Source organism: Haemorhous mexicanus, chromosome 3 (assembly GCF_027477595.1).
Source record: "Haemorhous mexicanus isolate bHaeMex1 chromosome 3, bHaeMex1.pri, whole genome shotgun sequence".
NCBI lineage: Eukaryota > Metazoa > Chordata > Aves > Passeriformes > Fringillidae > Haemorhous > Haemorhous mexicanus.
The window spans coordinates 22,157,990-22,181,374 of record NC_082343.1 but is presented as its reverse complement, the minus strand read 5'-3'; the positions used below and the strand labels follow the sequence as shown (position 1 = coordinate 22,181,374).

Here is a 23,385-nt window from a genome sequence, read left to right as displayed (position 1 = left end):
TCTGACTTAGCATCAGTTTTCTTTGTTTATTGAATATTCATTCCTCTAAGGAGGCCTGCTGGCTACAGTGATCAACCTCCACGAGCAAACACTTTCAGATGTGAATACAAGTTGTATGACGTGGTTCCTACTTGTTTGCATAATTAGATCAGTGGTCCTGTAATGGGGTTCAGTATCCAGTCTCTGAGGTGTTGTGAAAACTAACAGTGGCTGACACCCTCTGGTTGCATGATTGCAGGACACCATCTCTGGTAGATATTTAACAAACATCAACAGCTACAGGTATGTAGGCTCAAGTTTTGTTGCTGAGAACAAGCCCAGGCAGTGGCATGCAGCATTCCACTCAGAAAGATGGGACCTGCAAGGGGCAGGGACTTAAGGGTCTAAGGCAAAATGTTACATCTTTTCCTGCTAGACATTCCTATCTTGTGCAAATCACACACAGAGCACATAATCGAGCAACATACTTAATAAATCATGGCAGAGTTTAAAGAGGCACTTCACTACTTAAGCAGATTTTTTTTTTTTCAGAGTATCTTTTCTTATATGTTTCACACAGGATGTATCAATTCTTTGAGGCTCTTTTCTGTAGATAAATCAGCAAATCAGCACCAAGTTAATGGTTGTAATCCCTGGTATAAGAATACACAGGGAGTCAACTCTGCAATGTGATACAGAATTACCATCCAAAACAGTCTTCAGACCTCTTGTCATGACTTGAAAATCCAGTCCTTTTTCCTGCCTTGTAGGGGATGATTGAGATACCACCCTCCTGCTTCCCATCAGAGCAGCAGCCGCCCTTCTTTTTGCATCTATTTATTCAACATAATCCATCTTCTTCCCATTCCCTTCCATACTCAGACTTTGGCAGCCAGAGGAAGGGAATAAATGGATTTAACTAGAGTATAAGCTATCATCAGCAGTGATTGCAAATTTCCTTTCTGCTAGCTCACCATCCCTTGTTACAAAGCAATTCTAAAATAATGGGGTCTTCTATGTGCCACTACATCAGAAGCAGCACTCATTGAGGACAAAAATGTATAACCAAGAACTCCCTGCAAAAGGTTTTCTCCCAGAATTTTGCAATTTTATATCCTCTCTATCACTTCAATTCATTTATCTAAATCAATTAATTCTAAACCAATTTGTTTTCCAGATCTTTTACTGGGTGGCATCCTCAAATTCGTATGAAATACTGGCTAGAATATTATTTTTTTACAGTTTCTACCAAAGCAGTTTAGGACAAGCTAAATGGAATAAATTTATTCCTTCTGGAAAAAAATATAAAACTCAAAAAAATTTACTTCTACCTCTGCAGTATGAAATTTGTCACTAATCATTTTAAACTATGCCCTTTTATGCTTCCTCCATCTCTTTTAGCTTTCTGTGCAGTTCTTTGATGTAACAAAGACAGTTTCAGACAAGATTTCAGTTCATCTGGAAAAAAAAGCTCTAAGTCTTGAGGCAAAAAGCAGTGTATTTAAAATTTATATACTCCATAATGCCTTTGTTCTGAACTTGAACATCCTGAAAAACTTCTCCTCTTTCTTTTGCTTTCTGACTCTGAAGATCATTTGTTCTCATGGTTTCAGCTTCTTATTATGCAACAGTGACTTTAACTGGTGGTTCCAGCATTTAAGTACATGCACGGTCATGGCTGACCCTTTCTGATCAATTGCCAATCCATACAGGTTTGACTGATAAAAGAGCCAATTAGATTTAAGCAAATTAAGGGACATCACCAATGTCAACCACTTATTAAACTGAATGCTGAATTCCATGCATACCAAACACTAATGCACTGAGTCCCATTAAGAGTTGAAATCCTAACCCCATTAGTAACTCCAGACCACTACAGGGTAAGGGTCAAAAGAAAGTTTCATATTTATGGATTACCATTTGGATTCAGTTTCTATTTTTTAGTCTTTCCAAGAACTCTTGAACCTGTACTACACTTATTTCTAAGATAGTTTTTTTTGAGTGTTGACTTTAAGCATGGCAAATCAGCTTGATAAGAAATTAACATATATTCAGTCAGGTAACACTAAAGATTTGGCATGCTTTATATTGTGTGCAATGTGTTTTAAAGCTAAAAAAAAAAAAGGAACAAAAGAAATGCATGTTGGAAAAAAATTGTATCATAATTGTAAAACAGTGATCAGCAATAACTTAAAAATGGAATATTACTTTGTCCTCTATCACTCTCCCTCTCAGACAATCTTCCATCAAGCTCCATGAACTAGTCCCCCCACTGCAGATTTCCTAAATAGTCTTAAGAAATACTTAAATACTTTTTCAGTATCCTTGAAAAGAGAATGGTACATTTTAACACTCATTAAAAGGCTGTGCTTTTGTACATATTAAGACCTTCTTTATTTTTGATCAAACAAAACTTCCATCTAAGTGAAATCTTGGCCACTGAAGTAAAAAAATAAAATTCTTTCTTATTTAAGTAGCATCCAGATTTCATTTAATGATTTAGAAAGTGTGAAGGCACTGAATACTGCCTAGTGTAAAATTATCATTATACTCATAATTTAGCATGCAATGGAATTGCATAACCCTCAAAGGCTCATTATAATAAACATCCTAGTAAAGCAAACCTGTATTGTCCTAGATGCACACATGTGTGTCTGTACATGTGTACACATATAGAGAAAACACAGCGTGTGAGAGAGCACTTCTCTCACATGCACTGCTTCATTTATTATTCATTTCTATACAGATCACAGTCCACTGGACAATGGTATGGAAGATTTCTTTAATAACTCTCACTGCTAATTTAATTCTACTTAAACACACATATCCTAGTGAATGCCACATGCTTTTCAGCATGATTTTATGTGTAAATCAGGATAATATGTTTTCAGATCATTAACTAAAAGGAAGCATGAACTAAAACCTATTTAACCAATGAGGTATTGCTTTTAAACTACCACAAGGTCATAAAAAAGATAATTTCAAAGCTATAAGTTTTCTAATTGTAATCAACAACAATCTAATGATGAAAGAAGGTGTATCTTAATGGCTGTCATAAACTTGTGCACATCCTTGCTTATCTTTAAAGATCCTTTACCTTGTCATTTGGTGAAATTTTCACTACCAAATTTTGCTAAGCAAAATTGAAATGTGACACTGAAGCTGGAAATATCAGTGTCTTATTGCTCAGTCTTAAATGAGCAGTAAAACTCAGATGCAGTTTTATTATTATAAAAGAATGCATATTTTTTAATAGTTGGTGCAGCTTGACAATCAGATAGGAAAGTATAAAATGTGCTGGGAATTGACATGTTCCTCAGTAATCTGTCATAAAAACTCTGTTGTATTTACTCACTTTTCTGAAGTCCCCAAACCCAATCCATCTGTTTGCAAGCAAGTTGTTTCACGGCTGGATTTTTGAATGCTAAGCTTTATAAGTTTTCTTTTCTCTTTTTCTTTTCTTTTGCATTCAAATTGTATGTACCTTCCTCTACATTGTTCTTGCTCAACAGCTACACCACACATCTCTCAAAAAAAAGTGTTGTTGGACTCTCACTTAAAAACTGAAAATTGCCTTAAATTAATTGTATCCATTTGCATTTATTTAACAAAAACTAATTAGCTAGGGTGTCCATTAAAAGAAAATACAAAAGCAGCCCATCTACACCAGCTATAAATGTAAGCTTTCTTGGAAAAAAAACAAACAACAACAAAGCCACAAAAACAAATAATTGTAAAATGTTTAGGGCATATTTGCTCAACTCTCTTATTTCAAATTGTTATGAAGATAAGATTCAGACTGGCTTACAGCCTGATTCACTGTAAATCAGCACATTGTAATTGACTTTCTTACAGCTACATTATTTTGTGGATTCTGGCTCAATATATTGCCAATCACCTATATTACTATTATTAAACAAATTCTCTAAGTATATCCAGTAAGTGCTCCTTGTCAGCACTTACAACTTTTACTCTAAAACAGATTACAAAATGCAGGTGAGTCTCTCTGTATTCTTGGGCTAGATTAGCTGTCCATGCCAGAATACCCCACCATTCGCAGAAAAAAAATTAATTACATAAGGCCCTTCTCACCTTCATAATAAGCTAAATACACAACTATGTACTTTCATTTTCTAGTTCTTAAATGGAACAAAGTGACAAATTAGAAGCCAAAAAGAATTTTGTGAGTAAGAACTACTAATACAAGCACATTCTTCTGAGCTTCAGTCCTCAGCTGTGATAATAAATAACATTTTGTTGAACAGAGTGTTTGTATAATTGTTACATGCACAGAAAAAAACAGTTTTTCATACTTACCTCCTGGAGGCATGACTATGGTTATAGCATCACTTATCAAGCTGCCCTGGCTGTTGGAGGCATTCACTTGTACTGTGTAGTTAGAAAATGGAATCAGTCCTTTAATGGGTACCCATACATTGAATTCCTTGCTGCTGCACAACATCCGAGTATCATTTACAATAGAATAATTAGCATTATCTGTTATGGAAAAATGAGAGAGGGAGGCAAAGAACAAATGTTAGACCTTGCATCTGCTACAATTCACTGTTTTTATGAACCAAGTCTTATTTCTACTCAAATGAAGAGTTGCCATTTATACCAGTAACAAACACAAATTTTTGGTCTGTTGGGAAGAAAAAATTATTATTCACAATTTCTTCTCCTTTTGCCAAGAAGTTTGTGGCATTTCTAAATCTTGGGAAATAAACCAATACACAAACCAATGAGCTGCAAAGCTGATTGTTATATACAGCAAACAGGAGTTCCAGAACAGTTCTGTGATAATTGCAGATTCCAAACATTAATGATAATTCTTATACCCATAAAAGACTGGCAAAACATTTTGAATTTGCTAGAAAAATGCTTAACTTAGGAGTTGATAAGCTAATTTCATTGCATGCATAACAAAGTCATCTGCAGTAACAGAGGTCTGCCAGCATGGCCTGCAGTTCTCTCAAAGACAAAACAAGGATTTGAAGTACTCAGTTTATCACTTGAAATCATCAGAGGACACCACAGCAACCTACATGTCCTTTGCAACCCTTTTAAGATCTCAAACTTAAGACAATATTCTACGCTACAAAAACTAAAAAAAAAAAAAAAAACCAAAAAAAAAAAACCACAAAACCTTTCCAAAATACCTAGTTAGACTAGAAAATAAAAAATTATATATGTCAAGTAACATTTTTTTGACTTAACGAAGACCTCAGTCACATATCTCTGAGCCAAGCAGACTCATTTAAATATCATCTTATATTTTGAGTATATGAAGTGCCATAGAAACAATTAATATTATTATTATTATTATCCATCACTCCATGGAGAGCTCTCATACTGAAGTCAATAAAAATTCTGTATTACAAACAAAAGCAGAATAACACAAGCCTAAGACCACAGGTATGAGAACAAGAGTAAACAGACTATAACTGTAAAAATATTGTAAATCAATTAAGACATTGTCACGGCTAGAAGATTCAATATTTACATCTGAGTCTTTTACAAAATCTAAATAACACAGAATTACAAAAAACCTAGAAAAATCAATTTTAAAATTAACTTTTTTAAGGGACATTCATCAGACTTACTCATTTTGACGCATGTTTCAAACGAACCATTAAAACCAAAATGCGATTAAATCCGAAACAATTTTTCAAATATTCTATGATGTGCATTAAGGTGTATTTGCAGAACCTTTCAGTCATGCTGACACTACATTTTAACACAGATGAGTGATCTGGATTTTCCTCCAATCTGGGGATTCCTACAAACAATTTGCTTCACTTATGATACAAATCCAAGCCCTTCCTTTTTATTTTGGTGTTTTATGAACAGCACTGGTATTTTCAGTTATTCTATTTGTAACATACAAAAAGCTTAGTTTTTGAGGTTTTGCTAATGAATTACTTTATTATACTACACTATGTACATTGGATCTAAACTGAATCTGCCAGGCACTCACTCTTGCTCCCAACTGCACAGAACTGCAGTCATCTCTGATTCTCTCGTGATGTCCTGTGACAGTCCCACACACACACACTTCTTGGCCCTGATAGGCCAAGAGAATAAAACATCCTCACTTTGGGTAAACGCTCTCCATATTGCATTCTACTTTAGCACAACACAGGCACAGCAAGTGAGATAAGAATTGTGCTTTCCTTCTTCTCTGCTTGTCTCACAGTTTCTCTCTGTTCAGAGGGCATGTGAATACCACATCTAACGGCAATTTATATATGCCAAATTCATGTGAAAATGAAAATTTTCCTATCAACAGTGCAGATTTAACTTGTTAATACTTTAATTTCATCCACCTGAGCCTGGTAGGAAACTATGCAGTTCCTCTGCTGATACTTTTATTCCATTTTTAATCTTTCTTCCAACAGCTAACTATACTATATTTTAAAAATACAGTTTCGAGTAACAGAAAATGAATTAAAAGGATAACACTCTATTCCAAGTTGCCTGGATAACAACATTAATATACAGTAATTATACAATTAGTTGTAACATTAAATTCTAGTTATAGCAGAGTGATTACTCGGCAATTATAAGAAGTATATAATTACCCAATAATTAGGAGAAGTATGTAATTACATAACCATTTTATTCAGCTCAAAAATGAACTTGCAAATTTACAATGAGATAGAAAACATAGCAGCACAAAATTTTTCATTGCTTCTAATAAAAAGCTAAAGACTACTATGGGGTTCAGCTGTTTGTCTCTGCTTCCACACACGCTTAGGATGGTTCTTGCACGCTGGGCCTCAAAAGATGAGTCTGGACGCTAGGTTTTTTCCGCTCCTCAGAATTGTTTATTGTTCCTTATCTACAAAGTCCCTTCTCTGCCCGAAGGATCTGACCAGCACGGCAGCCAAAGGCACTCTGCCCACCCCCAAGGCGGCCGCATCTTTTTTAACAAAAACTTCGTATATCATATTTACCTTTTATCCCCAATACCTATCACCCTCGTCACCAAGTACACCCTCACCCTAGACCAATCCCCAAATGCCAACATCACAACAGAAAATGGAAGACAGGAAGAAGAAAGAAGAGCCTGGTGGCACGCCCTGATTCCTCCATCTTGTCTCCATAACCCCCCTGTACCAAAACCCCAAAATCTGTGATTTACCCTATAATGATACCTTCCCTTCACCATTTACACTCGAGTGATTCTCACAGGTTCCATCTCCTCAAACATCGGTGGCACATCCCTAGATGGATCAAAATCAAGCCACCTAGTGCTTTTGGCAACATTCCAAGACTCCCGAGCCCCCCCAAGGATTCTCTCGGTAGCTCTGGACATCAGGAGTGATGTGCTGAGCTCCCACAGAGTACTTGCAAGTTTCCTAGCCCAAATTTTACACAGACAAAAGGTGTTTTATCCCAATCCGCAGACAAGGAAGTTACTGTTGCTGGCAAATAAAATATTAGAACATTTTTAAAATGCAGGTCTTGCTGTGGCTGACTTGCAATATGGAGCTTTGCCACTTCTCACTGCCTAAACTGTGCTTTCAGTGGGCTGGAAAATGCAGACACACAGGTTCAGCCTGACAGAAAGCGATAAAGCGATAACCCTGTCATATCATTCCATGCCATTCCTGCCCAGACTGCCTCAGTGGGGACCCAATTTGTGAGTATAAGTGGATGAGGCCTCCCTTTGTCCAGTTTTCTTGGGTGTTTTTCTCTCCATGCTGCCCACAAGTCCATTGCAGATCCAAACAGCAGTCACCTCAAACAGTGTGAAATCCTAAGAGACATTTTTCTACTTCAGACAAGGGGTTCGTACCAGAACACCTCCTCATTTCTGCCTTCTAATTCCTGCCATGAACAGACACCAGCACCCCAACAAGCAAGATTCCCCCACAATTCTGTTAAAATGAACAACCTAAATGGGCAGAAAAACAAACACCTACACATCCATGAATGGCTCACGACACTCATGAATGCTTAAGGCATGCTAACACCTACACAAAAAGATAAATCCCAACAGGAGAGGGCAAAGACACTCTATTCTCTACAACCTTATAAGAAAACCTAAATCCTTTGCAGACATGAAGGGCTTCCCCAAGCTCCTTAATCTTTCCATATTTTTGCATAGTTATGGTTTTGTTCTTTTACTAGCATTCCTGCTCAGTTCTCAATAACTCCCCAAAATTATCTGTGGGACTTCTTTGCCTAAGGCTAATTGAGAAATACTTCTGCTGTTCCCAGTTTACTCCTAGTTTATACCAGATCAATGTATGTCAGTTTTTCAGGAAAAGATTCTTATGAAGAAATGAGGGCTAAAGAATATCCATAAATACACTTGAAAGTGATATATAGTTGAAACAAAGACACACAAATACATATATTGCATTCAAAATCACTGTTTAAAAGTGCTAAGTTTCAGAGAGCACTCTAGCTGTTGAGTACCTGTACTTGAAGGCTCAGGATGGTTTTGAGTGGACACTCTGCAGGGGACTCTTAAGAAGATGTGCATTCCTGTTACTGAGCACCCCTGGAAATAGGTGAATTAAGCTCCTGTGAAGCAGTGGTGCGTAAATTACTGCTGTCCTGGGTCTGTCATCCTATGGGGTTCACTAGATTGAAATAACATAAATGGGTATCCTTTTCCATTCTTGTTATAATCATTGTCACAAGAATTTTAATGCCTCATATATTCCATAATTTTTTTCTGTGTGCTGTGCTGCTCTGACCTTTTCAATATTCTGTAATTTGACTGGCTGGCGATTTCAAGTTCTCTCCTTTTTACAGCCTTATTAACTTGTGGGGAAGAGGTGAAATGCACAGCCAATCAGAATACATAATATTGCAAAGGTCACAGCAGTACAGTATAGCATCAGCAGACACAGAATACTGTATATTAGTCATTAGCATCCTGATATCTTATTCATGTGACAAAGGTTGTGAGGAGCGCAGGAAATGGTACAACATGAAACCATTCTCATGGCAAAGAAATAACACAAACTAAACACATCCATCTTACATTCAAGAACTTTTTTTCCAGCAAATCTGGACCTGTTTAAAGGTACTCTTTCCATCAGGACCAAAATTTATGTTTTTAAGGGAAAAGGTAATAAATTTAGATGTTTCCTTTTTATGTATTAAACAGAGAAAGACACATATTTCACAAGTGTGGGCAAATACCAAGTAATTCTATTCATATCACTGCATTTGTGATTAATACCAATCCATAATTTACATATAGCTCCATTATGTCCTGATAAACTCTTTTAAATTACAGAACATGTTGCCCTACAATATTCAAACAGACAGAAGCAAAACTATTACCACTGTAGAAGACTAGTCAAAGACTAAAGGTAGCAAAAATCCAGCTCAGGGAGCAGTTCATGTGAGGATCTATACAAAGTTTACTTAGTTAACTATCACAAACACTTACAGTTGGTTTTACACCTGCTTTATATGCCTGTGAGCATACAGAGGTTAAGCCTTGTACCTTGGGCCACAGAAAAAGTTAATAAGATTAGAATAGCAAAATAAAAATGAAACAAGAACTCATTTTCTGGCCTTTTTCCTCTGAGCTCATCCTCATTGTCACCAGTTTCTGTTCCTATTTGAGACACAGCTAATGTGTGTCTCTTTGACACCACATCTTTGGTGGGAAATTCTGTGAATATGTACACTTCTTCGTGCCTCAGCTCATTCTTTCGCCTGTTAGTTTTGCCTATTCTTCAGTCTCATTAACTACCACAAAAGCTACTTTCCTCCTAAGATTTTTCTTTTCTACCTCCCTTCCTTTCTCATTGTTTCTAATGGAGTATTTAGAATAAAAAAATATCATTTTCCATTAGTTTGATTATCCCAGTAGAAAACCAGCTAAAATACTTTCGCTGGCATTATTGGCAACGCTGTTTTCTTAAGAACTGTAATAATGAACTATTCTCAAATTGTCATCTCAATTGTTATATTGACTTGTGAAACAGTTTGGCTTTGATGCCCTACCCACCTTTTCAACAAACTATTGGGGAGTTTTTATGTTTTGAGACAAGGCTGGTTTTTATGTTTTAGCATTCTGTTTTGGAGGATTTTTTTTTGTTTGCTTTTTTCTTTCTTTTTTTTTCAGATAGGCACACTGCTGATTTTTTGCCTCAATGTCTTGAACCACTACTGTCTTGATCCCCCTCTCCTGAGCTGACAGATGCATTGTTCCTATGGACATATCATGGTCACAGTCCATCAAACTGAGTTCAAAACTTAAAGACTCTCTTAACACAAGACTACTTCACTCGCATGGGTTGGGAGAGTTACTGAATAAATCAAAATGGGTAATTTAAAAGCACTGTGGGAAACTGGAAAAATTATTAATCCAAAATATTAATTTTCCTGTAAATAAGAAGAATTTCACATTATCTGCATTGAAAAATTTTATCTTTTTCCCTGGGAATTTAAAAAAGCCCTTTAGTTTTAAAACAGAAAAACGGAAAATATTTGAAGAACAAGATCAAAATCTGCGTTGGCATGTACAGCAGAAATATGAAACCTAGAAGACCCAGTTTATGACTACTAGTTTCTGACTGGTACTCAAATCATCACCTTTAGAGGCTTCTTACAGACTCAGATTTGGTAGAGCTATCTTAGATTGTCTTGAGACATATAGACGTGTACACTGTCTGTCTGACACTGGAAGGGGATTCCTCCTCTCTATTCATCCTGGTGAGAAACATCTGGAGAATTCATCATGTTCTAGGATCCTTGGCATAACACAGATCTGGACTTACTGGAGTGGAGTCCATGCAAAGATGATTAAAGCCTTGAAGAATATGTCATACAAAGAGGGTTTGAGAGAACTGAGGTTGTTTAGCCTCAAGAAGAGGAGGAAGGATCTTAAAAATGCGTAAAATGTTAAGAATATCCATTGTGAAGGTAAAAAGCAGCCAAACATTTCTTAGCAATGCACAGCAGCAGAACAAAACACAATCAGTACATACAGAAAATACAAAAAATTCTGTTTAAAGTTATAAAAAACCCCTTGTTTTATTTTGACATTGATCAAACACTGGAAGAAGTTGCTCAGAGTCTCCAACTTCGGTGATACTCAAAAGCCAGCTGGACACTCTCCTGGGCAATGTGCTCCAACTAACCTTGCTTGGAGAAGAGAGCTTGAACTGGTTGTTCCCTAGAGGTGCTCTCTGACCTCAGCTGTTATATGATTCTATGAAAATTTTCAGAGCATTTCAAGAACCCTAAGGCAAAGCAGGGGTAATCATTATGATAAAAGCATGTTCCTGTCAGTAGAAATAATTGATTATTAGTGTTACAAACACTAAGTAATGTGCATTTAAGTGCTCATTAATTCTATGGACTGAAATATGAATAAAGCCCACAGCTTGATGTGAGAGCTCATACAAGAAAGTTAGCACAGACCCCATGGATGGCTAATGACTGCAGCCAAGATTAGGCTTTGTCATGGTGGCAGGCAGAAAGGAATCTTCAGTGTGTGGTCTCATCTATCCTTTGGAGCATTCAGCTCAGTGCCATGAGGCTTTGAACGAAAAAACCTTTGTAATTGTTGATGAAGCTGCCAAGAAGAAACCTTTTTGACTTGAATTACTGTTTTAGTTTTTCTCATTACTCTCTCATAAACACAGAAACATCTAATGAGTTTTGCAGAGAGTCAGTCTCATTTTAACCTTCCACTTAAAATAGTGTGTTTCAGTATAGTGTTAAATCTCTGCTGTAATTATATTCATCTCTACTATAACTCCATTTTTCTGCAATAGCACCAAGAGGCATCAGTCCTGGGGCCCCCACACCGCACGCTGTACGGAGTGTTCTAGAGACACACAGTAAGAACGCAGCTGATGACTTAAACCAAACCCTGGAAAACATTCTATGAGTACAACCAGTTTCTCTGGATTTCAAACAGGTTTCCAGTGTCTAAGCACTGGTGTAGTGGTACGAACAGGAGGAAGTGTCCCAGCACAGCTGAGTAATCCAAGTAGCAAAATATCACATTTGACACAAGACATCAAAGATCAAAAGCATTTGCTGCACTTGCAATCTTAAGCTGATGACAGAGCATATAGTTTCTGATTTCATCTATTTTGTTTGAGGGGTTTTATAGACAAATTATGAGACTTTATCAAGTTTATTTCATGAGGGACTTCATATAGTAAAAAAAAATCAAAACCAGTTAGCCTTTAAACCTTCAAGTTTGCTTCTCCATTGTTAGAACATTCTTTCACTAGCTGCAGCAGTACATAAATGGAGATTATCACAGTATCTGGTTTCTGAATCTATGCCCATAATTCATGGATGCCAATAAGAGTTTTCCATTCTCCAGGGACACTATCAGAAGGAGACTAGCTAAACACACAGAGCAGAACTTGGAGTCTCAAATCCATAATCAAATATCTAGATTGATTGTGTCACTTGCACTTGTATTGATTTCAATTGGAGCAGCTGACCCAAGGGAATAATAAAAATGTGGAATAAAACTGATTTATGAGAAGAAAATAAATCCTTTTGTGAGTGGTAATGAATTGGTACTATTTAACCCTTTCAATCACAGAGGGAGAACACTATTTATTTTTTCAAAATGCTGAGTTAGCCAAAAGAAGTCATATAAAAAAAGTCAATACTGTCAAATGCCATTACAGTTAGTTGTAATACTTTGGGAGGAATGAAGCTCTAAACTTGATCTAGGACTTTTGTCTGACATATGACATTCTTTTGGTTTTTCCAGTCACATTTCCTGAGGCATCATAAGTGATGCACTTGTAGATTGAAAGAACCACAGAATCACTGAGGTGACTCTTTGTTGTACTTACTTATAAATTACCTCCCTCTAGACTATTTATGGCAAAAACATGAAGAGTAACACAAACAGCCACATCAAGTGCACACAACTATCCCTTTAAAAGGACAACCAATCATAGTGATCCTTCTGGTATCACACCAGAAACTTACATAGTCAAAATATAATTTGACTCCCCCCTTAAAAAGCGCAAAGAAAAACTTCAACAAAATCTTGTTAGCTCCCAGTTTTCATCACATTTTCTCTACCTGAGAAAAAAGATGGGATTTATATTGGTCTCTAAAGAGAAGTTTATTTGTTTAAAGCCAACACACGGAAATAATCAAGCTCATTTTTTAATCTGTGGAAGCTCTAGCCAGATTGTATATATCTTCTTTGGGTTATGTCACTGACATTAATCATACTGTGTTTAATATCATACACTGGTTTTTTTGCATTTAGCAGTTACCATAGATACCTAAGAACTATCAATGTAGTCTTCATGTGGGTTAAAAACACTGGAAGACATTAATTAACTAAAAGACTGTTTTTGTAGGAAAACTGATTGGCAAATTCCCTTTTACTCAATACTGTTTACCACAGCCATCTCTAGAAGATTGCTATTATTCCCTAGACTATTCCAAGGGAGTAGAAACAGTCTTGGAGCCAGTCCTGCAGTGACTGGCAGTGACTAGGAATTTCAGCCTGTTAAGAACTGATAAGACATTCCTCACAAAAATGGGGCTCAGCCCCATGTGTCAGCTTCATCACATGAAACTAAATAAATTACAAAGTACAAGACAGACAATGTACATGTGACAAAAAACATAACTATGGGAATACAGTGATGCAGAAGATCAATTAAAACACCATCTGTGGTCTGATGCTAGAGTCTTCACCAAAGATGTTGCAGTGGTCTCCACAAAAGAAACTGTCAGATAAAGGAATTAGAGAGTGACTTTAATTTTGCTTTCCTCAGTGACACCTGTATTCAGGAAAAGAAAAGAACAGCATACCTGATACTGACAGGAATTATGCTATTAGATGGTGCATTGTGAAGCTGCTGAAAACCTACTGAAGCTTGACTAAACTCTACTCAATAATCATCTTGAAGTGCATGCAAAGCCATGAGTTTTCTAGCCAGGCAAATAAAAATTTAAATGCCCTACAATCCCAAGGCAAAATACCCCTAACTCCTGCTCTGGTGAACAGATTAAATATGGCTATTTGAAAATGGGTTATGCATCCTCTTTTTTTCCCCCTCATATGTCTTTAGGAGTGGAAAGTGTTGCAGGCCTGTAGCTAGAACTAAGACACACAAAATGAGAGAGGAAGGGGACGAAATATGAAAAATCTCCTTAACAGCTGGCTTGGAAAAGCAGCTAAGGGCTCCCACACTCACAGTGAGAGTGTGGAGGTTATCTTTCAGGTGCAGAAGTTGGTATGCATTTTGTAATGACTTCCATTCCTCATTCTCAAGCCTTCAGCACAAGACAGGCTAGGCCTGGGAACTTCAAGGGGCTTCAGCATTCCTTTCCCCACTTCTGTTGCCATCTGCAGGTGGTGTCTCCCCCTAGCATTCATTGCTTTTTGCACTAGGTTGATTCTTTACACTCCCGTTTTGACTTCTGTTTTGAGAGGGTACTGAAAGTACTGGGTACACTGTGCCAAGTTCAAGACTATAAGAGGAACTATCTCATAGAAGTTAAATCAATAGATGGTCTGAGTTTTACTCTATTTAATCATATGTATAGTAAATATTAAACTAAAAAGGTTAGATGGGCAACATCCCAATGTATACATAAATTAGTCAATTTGTTTATGCTGTATTCTGCTGGTAGATTTCTCCACTTTGCCAAGAGAATGAATGGGCTGCAATGAATCTCCCTGGTACACCATCTCCAAATAAGCAGAATAAGCAGATAATTTTTTTTTCTTAACAAAAATACCTGATTAACTATCTTGCTGAAAATTATGGACCTTAGATGATGTCATCAAAAGAAGTTATGATAAGTATTTAAAAAAACCCTCAAGAAACAAGAAACCCCAAACTGAAAATAATACACATTGATTTCTACAGTCATAAGCAACAGAGTTCTGAGTATAACCCTGCAACTTCATGTCATGAAACTCCCTAAGGACATACAGTTAATTAAGGATTCTCTTTAGGTCAAACTCACATTCAAATGCATCACAACATCTCGGGGGCCACAGATTTGGATTAATTTTGTGCTAACACAGTCATCTGACAGAGGTGGGAAGATAAGAATTTCCTCCAAATCTCTCCTCTGGAAAAGAGGTAATACCTGATTCTTCCTGTCCTAGAACCTAATTTTAGACACTCAGAGGCAATTAAAAATAACCCTGTATTCTATCTGAACCAACCTGAGAATAAATAGGGATGAATGAGGAAACTACTTGAGGGAAATAAGCCTGACTCTGTCACCTTTCTTTCCCCTCAAGTCCTCTGAGAATTGGGAGTGCATCAGATAACAAGAACTCTAACCACTCCTGAAGAGGGAAAAGCTGTTTGTGCTCTGGTAGTATTAGTATTTTATGGCTTGGAACAACCAATTGCAAACCAAATTCCTCTTTAAGGCTCCTCCCAAGCAGGTACTGGGCCTTAAATGACTTGAGGCAAAGCAACATTTCATTGCTTGGTATTGAGCCCAAGCAATAATGCCTGAGCACTGCAGAACTGGGACAGAGCCATCAATTCCTGAAGCCCTGTTTGATCTCCATATGCTGTTTGCTGGAAACAAACACTTTTCTGGAAATCTAGACCATATCTATACAGAACAGAATGGCAAAACAGCCCAAATAAAGTTCCTTCCAGTTTTTTAACAAGTACTTTCACAGAGAAAGGTTTTCAGAAAAATGAAGAGTTAAATTAAAAAGGAAGGCTAATTGATACAGGTATTTCCCTTAAATACATTGTTAAATCATGGCCAAACTGTGGAAAAATCCATTATAAGTATATCCTCCTCCACTGTCAGACAATCCAAACTATCTCCTGCTGAACTACACTTCACACTTGCAGTGACCTTTTCCATCAGTTTGTGATAGTATTTGCTTGACTTTCAATTTGGTTATTGATAACATTAACAGGTATACACTATTTACCTACACCTTGCAAAGCCATTATCTTAAAATAAAAAAAGTATCAGCAGTAACAGAATTAAACAGCAATGAAAAAAACAGGCTAAACATTACAAAACATTCATGTTGGAATCAAAAGTCAAAATTAAGTCAAATGTCAGAATTTAGACACATTACAGCTATAACATTCTTTCTTGCTTTTATTCATTACAATGTGTCCTTTGCTGAAGTATTGTTGTTTTTACTGGAAGAGAATAAGCGTTCTCCATTCCAAAAAAATGCCACAGCAACTTTAAATCTTTTAATCTTTTGCAAATTACTTTAGATGATCTGGCTCCATTAGGAAAAAAAAAGGTCTAGAATTAAATACAACTTGTTTTAACATGGAAATAACATAAGCTGTCAGGCTGCTCCCTTGAATTGCTATGAGATGTGCATATTTTTAAAAGCAGATAGATGAAAAGTTATATGGTATTTTAAACAAACACGATGAATGGCAGAGCCATTTGGTGGAAAAGCAGTGTAACCAAATATTAAGACAGTCAGACAGAGACCTAGGTATGTGAAATTTGAAAGATTCGGAAGAGGACAAGGAAAGGTGCTAAGCCTAGGAAGAGCCATAGAATATTCAGCATGAGATCAGCTGGTGCCTCTACAGTGTTGGAATAACAGGTTCATGACAGAGAAAGTGTTAAGTTACACGTTATTTAAACACTTTCCATGTCATTGACCTGCTATCTCAACATACCATATGCTATAGCAGGGCACTGATAAGATAACAACACATCAAACAGAGTTTCACAATTTACATTAGGGATGGCAGTGCAAAAATGTAGAAATAAAACGTGCACTAGAAAAAAATCATGCTCTCATAGTGGCATCCTTTGCCCTGTCCAGGGGCTATACTTATGCAGAAGGATTTCCACTCCTCAAAAAGTCTGTATCTCTTAAATCCATCTCTCAGAGGCATCCTGTTTCTTAATTTAAGAGAAAAAAAAAAAGGCCAGGGAGATATGTTAGATTAAAAGGTAGACCTTCTAGGCCCCGCATAGTTAAGCTAAAGTTGTAAAAGATACTGATATGATGAATGCAATTCTTTGATCAAACATAATAATCCCCACATTATCAAATCATAGGTACCTCTGCAACGTCTTGATACGCTTAAATATTCACCCAAGTTCCTTTAGCTTCAATCCTTCCTAATTCCACTTACTTCACTTCAAAACAGATATCTAAGTAAAGTACAAAAATACTAAACTTTCATAAAAGCATTGCCAAAATATGTTTGCTTTTTTTTCATAATACTCTTCCTATTGGATGGACTTTTCTTAAGCAGTTCTTAGAATTATGTAATTGAGTATCCTATTGAGTATCCCTATTTTCAAATAAAAACAGGTCATGGGCTGGAATGACTCAGCCAGACAATCTCCTACATCTCCCCTTCCTTCATAATAGACATTATTTTTACATCTAATAATCTTTGCAGTGTTTTGCAACAGAAGTTAGTTAAATTTTTTCTTAATAAGAGAAGGTGACTGTACTGTTTGGGAAATTATGTTTGTCTATTAAACACTCACATTCCTACCAGAAGCTTGAGTTGTCATTAATGAAAATCGTCTTAAAGATTTTTCATTTGAGAGATGTTAAAAAATTACCTAATATCAGTGGGGTCACTGCTTCCTAAACTGACACTTAAGGTACTCCTGACCAGGCCACCAACTTCAGTGATAGATGCAGCCATTTGAATGCTTAAATTCACCTTCTAGGTGAATTCCCTCTACCCTTTTTACATTTTAATCCCTGCCTCTTTAACAGACGTTGCAGCAAAGGATGAAATACAGTTGCTCATTATGTCAAGAAAATACCAATTAGCCATCAGACAATTCAATAAACTTTGTGTAAACATTGTGAACAGATGATGTCTTATATAAGCTTGATGAATTAATGCTTAATTTCCTTCCTGCATAACCCCAAAACAGCCAGCTTAAATGTCAATTGCTAGAGCTCTGACTTCTGGGGAGAAGCACTCTTCACTTCTTTAGCATTGCAAAGCAAAGTTTCAGCAACAATGAACAAACGTAATGAAATTTTCTGGGTTCTATTCCCCAAAGATTCTTCCACCACCACCCGGCTCTCCTGAGCTGAACTAACATAGCAGGCAGTTCAAGTCAACTCTTATAATTGCTTCCAATTTGCCTGTTTTGCTTTTGGCAATTAGCAAACCGAAATGTTATCATGAAAGAGTCCATCTCATTTATAAGGCCAGGTTTTCCCTCCACTAAAATATGCAGGCACTCTATTCTTTATTACCAGTAGGAGATAAATGGCTGGTTTTCGTTGCTGAAGAATATATAATGGTTAAAAAGTCACTTTTTTCCTCCAGCTCTACATAAATCACAGAACTAGTCAATATTTAATAATGCTTGCCTTGGTCTGGAGTCCCTTGATCACCCCTGTCATGTGTAATAGCTCCCTCTCCGATATCTTTGACATAAAAGCCCAGCTTTACTGCAATACTAACATGTAGAGGGTCATTACGGATCGACATTTACCTTAATCTGTGACTGCCAACCATGAACCGATAAATTCCAGCAGATTCCACTGGGAGAAATCAGTAAACTTCTCAGTGGAAAGAACTGAAGGAAAATTCTGCCGAGAACAGAATACATTTTCTACAACGGCTGCTCTGCAAATGGGTTCTGACTTTTGAAAGTTCTCTAGCTGCACAGCTTTGCAACATTTAATACCGTTTTGATGGTTTGAGAGACGGGATGACAACCAAGGATGACACGACTTAGAAAGCAAGCAGAAATTTTCTTTGCAAAAACAATGCAAGATTAAACACAAGGGGAATATGGCTTTTGCATTATTCACCCTGCTGCCTTGGCAGAAATGGCTCTGCTGTCACCGGTCCAGCCAAAATGTTGCTCCTTTTTTTTATATTGATCATCACTCCTTCTCCTCATAATCTTACAAGTGCTTCACAGCAGAATACATCAAAGCCTTCATTGCATAAAAAAGGGACACAACAGCCCCTGTGAGGGGTCATCTGAGACTGCCTACCACGTGATACCCTCCTCAGTGAACGTGTTTCTCCAAAGAGCGCACAAACAAGTTCATTTATAAACAACTTTGCAGAGGACAGCAATTACAGCAGCTATGCTCTCTTTAGTACCAGTACTGGAAGCAACAAACCAGACTCATTCTGAGCAGAAGAGGCGAGTTATGAAGTCATCCGAGAGTCAATTCTCTATCTGTTACTGCACTTACAATACTGATTAAAATTGCGAAGAGTACATAGAAGGATTAAATGTCATCCAAACATTATTTTCAACCACAATTTCATATTATACCCATAAGAAAACATTTTTACAGTTGCCTAATGTCAATCATGCTGTTTAAAGTGCACTAAAAATTAATGACAACATTGTTAGGTAAAATTCATAAACATTACTTGTGTACAATATTGTATTATTTATCATACCTTACAGCATGCTTAATAGCTCAAATTGACATATTAAATGCTCATACTCATTTTGTGAACATTCATTTTTATTCACTGCCCAAGTACTTTACCTTTAAATATTTAGAGGATATGGTGTTCTACTTTCAGCTAAAAAATAAGCACGTTTTGTAATTCATGTGGAAAAAATGTCCATTTGCCTTCTTTAGTGACCTAGGCGTTTACATAGGGTTGACATCACTAACTCCACCTGCTCTGATTTAGCAACATTTTAACCCAAGACCACATTGCTACGTTTAAGTTTAAAAGATGGAAGAAAAAAGGAAACAACCTGCAACTTAAACCAGTGGAAGCAAAAGAACAACCTGCAGGGAGCTCTTACTCGTCAGGCTTTTGTATCTCATGTTGAGTCTGTTTAAGATATAGAAATAAAGAATTGGGGTTTGCTCCCTTTCTTCTTCAAATTATACCCATGATCAGCCATATTATGACCAGTTCTCACAAGTGGTTTATATAAGCAAACCAACTGAAATTTCGTGAGCATAGCTTCCTTATCTGAGAGAAGGTGGCAAGATAAGACTCTGTGTGTATATCTAGAGACCAAATGAGTGCAGAGAGCTTATCTTTATTTGCCAATTTATGTGTTTGTACAAATGTAAAGCACCATAAATCAAAGCAGCATTTCTTAAATAAAAATTGATAATTCTAAAATAATCAATGGCACAGGGAAAAACAAAGAAGGAGAAAAATTTAGTGCTAAAGAATTCTTTTTTTAAATAAACAGAATATCAATGTTATCATTAGAATTATCATGAAGGGAAAATTATACCTTGATCAGCATAGAACAGACCAGTGACAAGGACTGTGTAGGTCAGTTTTCCATTAGGTTTATTTGGGGCAAGCCATTTTAATTGAACTTCTTTGGACTCATCAACAGTAGTAAATACATCAAGCATTCCCTCAGGGGCAGTTTCCATGGTCCGAGCTTCTACCTGCAAATTCAACAGGAGATGGAATTTGGTGCCATAGTCACAGAGGAGGAATGAGAGATGTAAAGTTTAAGAAAAGGTATTTCTTAATTAAGAAAAAGTAACTAACACTGTCAGCATCCGAATTTTTAAGCATATTGCTGTCCTTTCACCTACATTTGTTTGAAGCTGTTCAGCTACTAACCTAGTTTAAACAGAGATTACTGTAAGAAACAGGAAAAAAATACAGAAAAAGAAGGAAAGATAATTTTTTTGAAAACACCGTTGCACCTCATGTGGATGTATGGTCTCAGTGTAAGGAAAGGAAACAGTAATAGAAGACCACATAATTCTCTTTCTGCATTTAAAAAGCAACTGCAAGGAACATGCATTTAAACACCGCAGTAAATTATTACAGATATTAACAGACAAAAATTCCTTTCTGGAATATTGGCTGCTCCCTAAATTAACTTCCACATTCACCTAATAAAATTAAGTTGCAATAAAAAGTAAATCTTTAAGAGAAAATAAAATATAAAAGAGCTGGATAATGTACTGAATATGAAAGATTTGTAATAGAACTAAATAAATACTTATTAAATATTCCAGATATTTACTATTGAAATTTCATAACTTGTAGTAAACATTCAGTACTACGGAACAAAGTAATTTGTTATTATGTTATTTATGGTGACAATTTTGTTTCTCCTACATTATTTAGTTGGTGTTTTCTAAGGTATAAGATGGTTTCACACCTCTGTAAGTGCCTCTCAGCTGCAGGTTCTTGGGAGTGCTAATAAATGCTATTTTTAATCTGCCACACCTGCTATTTCATCTAAATAACCAAACATATTTTCTCTGTCCTTGAAACATGAATGTTGTACTTTTCGGATGTAAAGACTGGACAGCTTATTGCTTACAAGTGCCATGTGCATCAACACCTCCATATGTGCTTTTCTACTTATATGCTTTCTTATATTGAAAGTAAGTGATAAGTTGCAGTGAAGCCAACAGGATAAAGTACATGCTTAAAGACAAACAAGTACTTCATAGATTTATTGGATCACTGCCACATTGATTATTTGGGTATTTTAGTCAAAAACATACTTAGGTAAGGATTTGACTAAACTGTGCTTTCTAAACAAAATAATTTCCAGTAAAGTGCTCCTAAATGTAGGTGCTCCAATCAGAAATATGAAAAATGTGAAGAAAATAATAACAACTTAGTTATTGTTATAAGTTATTATTGTTATTTAGTTATTGTTAAAAGTTTTTCTACTGAAGAAGATTCAAAAAAATATTTAAATTTCATAAATTTGTAGCAATCTGTATCATGTCCTAAAAAGTTGCAACAGCTGTATTATGTCTTTAGCTTTTTTTTTTAATGATGTGCTATATAAACATATGGTACAGAAAACCTTTTTCACACTTATTTTTCTAAATATTGTTTTACACCACACCATGGTATTTTCAGACATATTTAATAATAACTTAATAAACAAAGACTCTTTTATCATATAAGTGACACCAAATCATAGAAATCATAGCATAGGCATAATAATATTGGGAAAAGTACAAGCATACATGTTACTAAAACCCTGAAATTTAAATTTAATAGCAGTGGGTTGAGATGAGAAATATTCAGTGTTGAACATTTCCACTTATTTATAAGACATTTACAAGAGGTAACACATTTCAAAACTAGCATAATTTGAGTTCTCTTGAATTTCTCTGAAGAATCTATTACAGGTTATATTAGCCCTTCATAAACCATTTTTTTTCCTCTTTAGGGACAAAACACCCAAACAATTAGAACAGACAAAAGCAGTATCTTGGGTGTAATAGGAAGAGAATAAAATGCAGTTTTTCTTAATTTACTTAACAATATGCATCTTACTTTAAAGTAAGTCATAGTCATAGAAAAAAAGTCAAACAAGAACTACCAAAGCTGAAAAACCCCCAAGTTTTTGAAATAGAGTAACAGCTAATGCTCTCATGATTAATTAAGATCTTCAGAGCCACCTTCAGGAATATAAGGTGGACAAATTCCATATTTAGGGGAATGTCACATGATGTTCCTTGATTGATTAGGGCACATTAAGCACAAGATCAGCAACAAAAATAGCTGGAAGCCTATCAGTTTACTGCTGGGAAATGTTTCCCATACTATTTAGAGCAGAAGCAAAACATTAGGTTTCTCTTTTTTTTTTTTTCCTTCTTTTTTTAAGTATTGGATTTACTCCGTAATTGATATGAAAATCTTTTTTAAAAAATCAAATGAAGATCCAGTGCTTTAACTTCCTGGCAGCACTTAGGTGAACCTAAATCAAGATGTACTTTAATTCCTGTGATTAGAGATGGATCACTGGCTCTGGAAAACATTTTGTGTACTGATCATGGGATGCAGATGAGCATCAGCTACAGCAACCCCTTTGAATTGTTCCAAAAGTCAAGTTACGAGTCGGTAGTTCAGTGGAGGTGTCAAAAATGACTACTAAAAATATTTTTTAAACTGTAACCACTGGTGTTCTCTTCTGCCCTTTTAATGACTATTTGATAGGACAGTAGTACTGAAAACTTACATATTTCATCTGTATGCAAAGTTTGGTAATGAGTTGTCTTAAGCATCACTACCAACACAACGGATTAGGTTATTGCACATCAAGTACCTTAAAACAAGGTTTGCTTTTGGGATATATGTGAAGTTGTAAAAAATGTACAAGAAAAACTGGCAAAAAGCCATTCAAGCTTTTAAGTATAAATATTCATCAAAGTAGAGCAAGCTATAAAATGTTTAATGGTTATAAAGCCTAGCTGTCTTCTGCAAAGAGAAAACATTACTGGCATTTGAATGAAAGCAATCTTGGAAATAATATTGGAAATGTGACTAACAAATTACATCATAAAAATAAAACCTGAAAGTTCTTTCCTGATAAAAACTAAATTGTGATAGAAAAAATAGAAAGAAAAACACAAAACGCTCCCAAACCTCTTTTCTCTTCCCCCCTTTTTTTTACCAAATTTAGAAGCCTAAAAATAAAGCTGAATTAAACAAAAAGTTAAATCCCAGAACAAGCACAGGCCTCTTTCTCAGTTATGCTTGA

The 23,385-nt window shown here is 36.0% G+C and overlaps 1 protein-coding gene across 1 annotated transcript in view; it reads right to left on the bottom strand.

Moving 5' to 3' along the window:
• Nucleotides 1-23,385, bottom strand: part of USH2A (usherin) — a 373,434-nt gene that overhangs the window by 153,312 nt on the left and 196,737 nt on the right. Inside the window, exons 36-37 of the mRNA XM_059841048.1 lie at nucleotides 20,143-20,305; nucleotides 4,297-4,476 (exon numbers count right to left, since the gene is read on the bottom strand). Of these exons, the coding sequence (XP_059697031.1) occupies nucleotides 4,297-4,476; nucleotides 20,143-20,305 (343 nt within the window). The remainder of the gene's footprint in view (nucleotides 1-4,296; nucleotides 4,477-20,142; nucleotides 20,306-23,385) is intronic.